At 35.7% G+C, this 5116-nt stretch overlaps 1 protein-coding gene across 2 annotated transcripts; it reads right to left on the reverse strand.

Moving 5' to 3' along the window:
• Positions 1-2078: 2078 nt before the first annotated feature.
• LOC103429342 (gibberellin 3-beta-dioxygenase 1-like) lies at positions 2079-4045 on the reverse strand. 2 transcript variants are annotated; one of them, NM_001328898.1, is given in 3 exon segments: positions 2132-2186; positions 2188-2808; positions 3400-4045. In NM_001328898.1, coding segments are annotated over 3 exon segments (1110 nt in total). In that variant the 5' UTR covers positions 3885-4045; the 3' UTR covers positions 2132-2182.
• Positions 4046-5116: the final 1071 nt, after the last annotated feature.

Raw genomic sequence — 5116 nt, forward strand, 5'->3', positions numbered from 1 at the left:
AAATTTCAAATTTACTTTGGGGAATGATGTATGACGTTGAATATTGTGAAAGCAAGGACTGTGAACCCAACTCGAATCAAGCAAGCACCACGTCCTTTCTATGGAACCAACTGGACTCCCTCGAACCAAAATCGCCTGATTTTCTAAACATTTGCGTGGAACTGCAGTGAGGTTAGTGATGACAAGCACAACACAAGTACCAACCAATGGGTTTCGAACGGCAAGGAAATTTTCGAACAGGTATGAAGTTTTCGACTGGTAGGAATTTCAAATGACTTGCAGGAGATGAGAGTTTTGCTTTAAGTTCACTGTTGGTGAGAGAGGGAAAGTTTAAATACCAAACTTTAAAACAGTGGGTACCGCTTTTAAATAATGATGGATCATTTAGGACTAGATTTTATCGTAAGCTCATTTTGATAGATCTGTTTTTAACCGTTCGGATTTGATCCAACGAACGAACGAATTTGGTCCACACCTAAGGTCCGCAAAGTTCAATCCGCACCTTAGAAATCGTGATATGGCCTTTCTTCCTAGTTTGAATTTTTGAACCAAGACCGCATGGTCCTTCAATTTGTTATGTTTTTATCCATTCTTAATTATGTCCAACTCAAACAGCTATAAGTACTTTATGGTAAAACCTAGCAATAGCTCTACAAACGTAGTTTAATTGAGAAAATATGAGAAAATAGAAAACATTTTAAGCCAAAAAGGTAAAAAAGCTGCCTCGTCCCATGATTGTAATGGAAAGCCAGCAATTTAGGGTTGGTTGCTAGCCATGCCCAGAAGCACGTGGTGGGAAGATGCAATGCCATCAGCTCATGCAGCACACAGGACAATTTAGGGCATAGAGAATGCCTGACAATATATATGTTTATGTCTTTTGCAAAATAATTATGCATTCCCATTTATTGAGTTCAATCACACAAAAGGCGATTATCAAAAGCGACAACTTTGGCCTGACATTCTTGAGATCAACATGGCAATCATTGCAATTCATAGCTTTATGTTTTACTTTTGAGTAATTAAATTTGTAGACTGGATTTTATGAACTAAATGATTTAGAAGTTGGTAATTTGATTATTATTTAATTATTGATAAATGTGCTCATTTTTTATTTGTGACACATCATTTGGTTTGCTAATTTAGTCTACAAATTTAATCTCTCTAACATTACTCTAACTTTTAATAGATCTATAGGAAATAAAGGATGGGGTTTTATTTGTCCATTGGATTTCATTTTTCTACGAAGCTTTGTCGAATTAGGATAATGCTAGAGAGATTAAGTATGTAAATTAAATGATATAAAAGTTGATTATTGGATTATCACTAAAATGTTGTTTAACGTGTTTATTTCTTATTGATGCACATCATTTAGTTTACAAATTTAATTTGCAAATTAAATCTAGCTAACATTAGTATGCATGCAACTTACCCTTTTTATTTCGAGACATTCATAGCTTCATATTTTACTTTTCTAACTTTTAATATATCTGTGGGAAATAAAGGATGGGGTTTTATTTGTCCATTGGATTTCATTTTTCAACATCATTTTCGAAGCTATATGAGAATGGAATGCTAGGGAGACTAAATATGTAAATTAAATAACATGAAATTTAATGATTGGATTATCACTAAAATATTGTTTTACATGCTTATTTCTCATTGGTGCACATTATTTAGTTTACAAATTTAGCTTGCAAATTTAGTCTAGCTAAAACATTAGTATGCATGCAACTTACCCTTTTTATTTTGATTCATGTCTTATTCTTTGGAGGGGATCTCCCTTTGTATCCTGGGCATAGATAAAATGTCGTTTTACATGTCTCTTATTGGAATATTCAAATTGAGCAATTTTCCTTCTATCTCTTTCAAACCCTAGGACAAAGGACACTAGCAACCAGAGGGGCTCCTTGTTGCATCCCTTTATATGACTTGATTTAATATATTTGATGCATTTGCTTTGGCTCTTGCAGATTTTCTTATTCAAATTTTCCATTGGAATGTAATGTCTAATTTTATTTTGTTTATTCCTTTTTTGTGTCGCAGCCTACAGTGGTCCAAGACATGAAATCCGAGAATCCCCAAGAACATGGCCAACCAATATATTGGAAAAAGCGCAGAAAATTCACACCAACAAATTGTACTTCCTTTGTAGAAAATGTAAAAAAATTATTTATCTAGCCGACTTTTACGCTGTTGTGATCATTTACATCTACTAATGAATTTAGAGGAGCACAAAGTCTGACCGATGAAAGTGCCTTATTGAAATGCTTTGCTTTAGTGCCAAGGTACTCATTCCAACTAATTGGGCGGTAGAGAGGAGGATGACTTGGACCTACTAATTTTGATAGGGGTGAGATTTGGATACTGGCCGGGGGGCCGAACAAGTAAGCGACAGATAGACGATGTTGGGTCCGGTTCACAACTGCCCGATGAAGGACACTTGGGTACAACCCGTTAGATAATATATGGAAGAGATCACCAACGTTGATCACCAAAGCACCGGGCATTGGTGGAACCGTGACCCACCCGGTGCCCTCCCGAAGCACTTGCAAACCACTAGTGTTGCTTTGGTAGAGGATTGTGAGGAGGGTAGAATCCGTATGTGCAGCCAAACCCATGGCCCGATCTGGCTCTGGACAAGCGGGGTAAGAATTCAATTGTAAGGCAGCTGATGCACCTTTGAATTCACCTTTCGAGCCAGCCCATTTGATATCTTCCATGGATATGCCTAGTGAGCCAAGCATAAGCCACATCAACCTCCCAGCAAGCATTTTCATTTCCTTCTCATATTCCTCAATGATATTGCTGCAAGAACAAAACAAGAGAAAATAAAAATCAAAACATTGTATAATACATACCTAACAAAGATGATATTAAGAAGATTTAGTCTCTTTGGGACTGCATCTCTAGAGTGCACATGCACTCATAACCGTTTTTGCTAAAAGTTTTTTTTATTAAAAATGGGATGAAATATTTACATAAAAATGAATAATTAAAAAAAAAAATCAAAGTCTTTATGAAACAACACTTAGACGTGCGTTCTGAAGAAGCATTCAGAAAGTGCTTTTACGAGCCACAATTACTTTTAAATTTTTATTTTTTTGTCATAGCAGTAACTAAACAATTTTATTTGTCAAAAGAACACTTATAGGCTTTTAGCTCTTTCTAAACTCCTAGTCTCAAAGAGGCCATGTTGGATATTCTCACGCACCAAATCTTCTTAGTGGGTCCATAGCTCTCATCACTGTAATCTTTTGCAACTTGCATTATGGTACAGAAAAATGGGCATTTTGCCTACATGGCCATATAGTATTCTCCACCCAAAACAAGAACCCAAAAAAAACAAATGAAGCATATATATTACTACTGATGTTATTGAATTAATGTGATTAATACCAGAATTTGTCGTAATCTTGGGGCCAAAGTTGGCGAAAATGGTCAACTGGTGAGCCAACAATAGTGAAACCCTCCGACCACATGAGCTTCTTAAAAAAAGAAGATATCCGAGCAAAACCATAGCCGGAAATGCCATCTGGCGATCGGGCAGCTTTGAGCTTCTGCTGGACTGGTAGAGAGAAAAGGCTTTTGCCTGCGGATTCAATGTCATCAAGAAGCTTCTGTTGGATGCCATGGTTAGTGACTTGGAAGACTCCCCAAGTCTTACATGCATGGCCTGTGAGCTTAAGAACATTGGTGTCAGAGAGATTGATGACCGGAACAGAATCGTCTGCCCCAAATGAGGTTAGGAAAGATGGGTAGTGATCATCATTGTTTGTCCATGCATAGGAGTCTGGCAATTCATGTAATGAGTTGAAATCTGGGTGTTTGAGTTGGAGGTTGACAGGGTGGGATTTGAAGGCATCAGAAAGTTTTAAATGCATATTGATAAGTAGAGTTTTTGTGTTCAACTGGAAAGAGAGAGATGGGGGCTGTGTTTTGTGTGGTTAGAAGAAAATTAAGGGCGTTCTGAAGATTTTGGAGATAGGGTTAGAAACAAGTATAATGGTGGTAGTACTTGTTGCTTGAAAACATAGAATGATGATATAAAAGAAAGATAAGGTTTAGTGAGTATATATAGAGATGGCGGACAAGATAGTGACATGTTGCCCAAGCCCTCCACCCCAAAACAGAGTGATATTTTTTTTTTTTTTTTTTTTTTTGTTCAAACCATATATTTATTAAATTAGATATTAGATTAGGGAGGCAATTGGGTTTAAACCACACCATGATGCAAGGACAACGTTGCTCTTCATCACTGGGGTAGAGGGCCACTTGCAATAGAGTGGTATGTTTGGAAAGCTAAAACCAAAATATAATTTCATGTGCTTAGAAGTTTCAAGAAAATTACTACATGTATTTCTTCTTTTTATTAATTTTTATTTGAAGAGTTCACGCATTTATTTGTAGAATACAGGGCTAACTATATTTTACAACTTCAAAGTTTGAGGTGATTTTTAAATTGAACCATGAGGTTTTAATTTTCTCATATTACCCTCTAAGATTTTGAAATTATAGCAATTTACACCTTTCCTATATTTGAACATCTAGTTATGCATTAAACTGATGAGTTTTTTAGGTTATGTGGTGCAAATATAGCGTACATGTTAACCCAGTTAAGGGTTTTATGTTCATCATGTCATCAATTTAATGAAGATTCAAATAATTTATGAGTCAAAGGTATAAATTGATACAATTTCAAAACTTTAAGAGGCAATATGAGCAAATTGAAACCTCGCGATCCATTTTGAAAATCATCCCAAACATAAAGGGTGGGAAATATAGTTAGCCCTAAGATATAAATATCATCACTCTATCAACAACTAGTTTGGTGGGTTACGTGCTTCAAATATGCCCTTGTACCAACAAAGCTATTGATATGTTTCTGGAAAATTAAACAAGTTCACGCATTGTCTTAATTAGTTCCTTTATCTCTCTTTTTTTGGGTAGAAAGCTCATCTATCTCTTTAGTACGTAATTGTTTGGTTAGTGTTTAATTGCGTCTCTCTTTAGTACTTAATTGCCCTTCCCATATGAATTAATAAGTGGAATCAATCAAGTTATCTATTAGTTTGTGTTTTCTTTTCCATTTCTCTTTCAAACTTTTATGTTAATC

This window comes from Malus domestica, chromosome 09 (assembly GCF_042453785.1).
Source record: "Malus domestica chromosome 09, GDT2T_hap1".
Classification (NCBI taxonomy): Eukaryota; Viridiplantae; Streptophyta; class Magnoliopsida; order Rosales; family Rosaceae; genus Malus; species Malus domestica.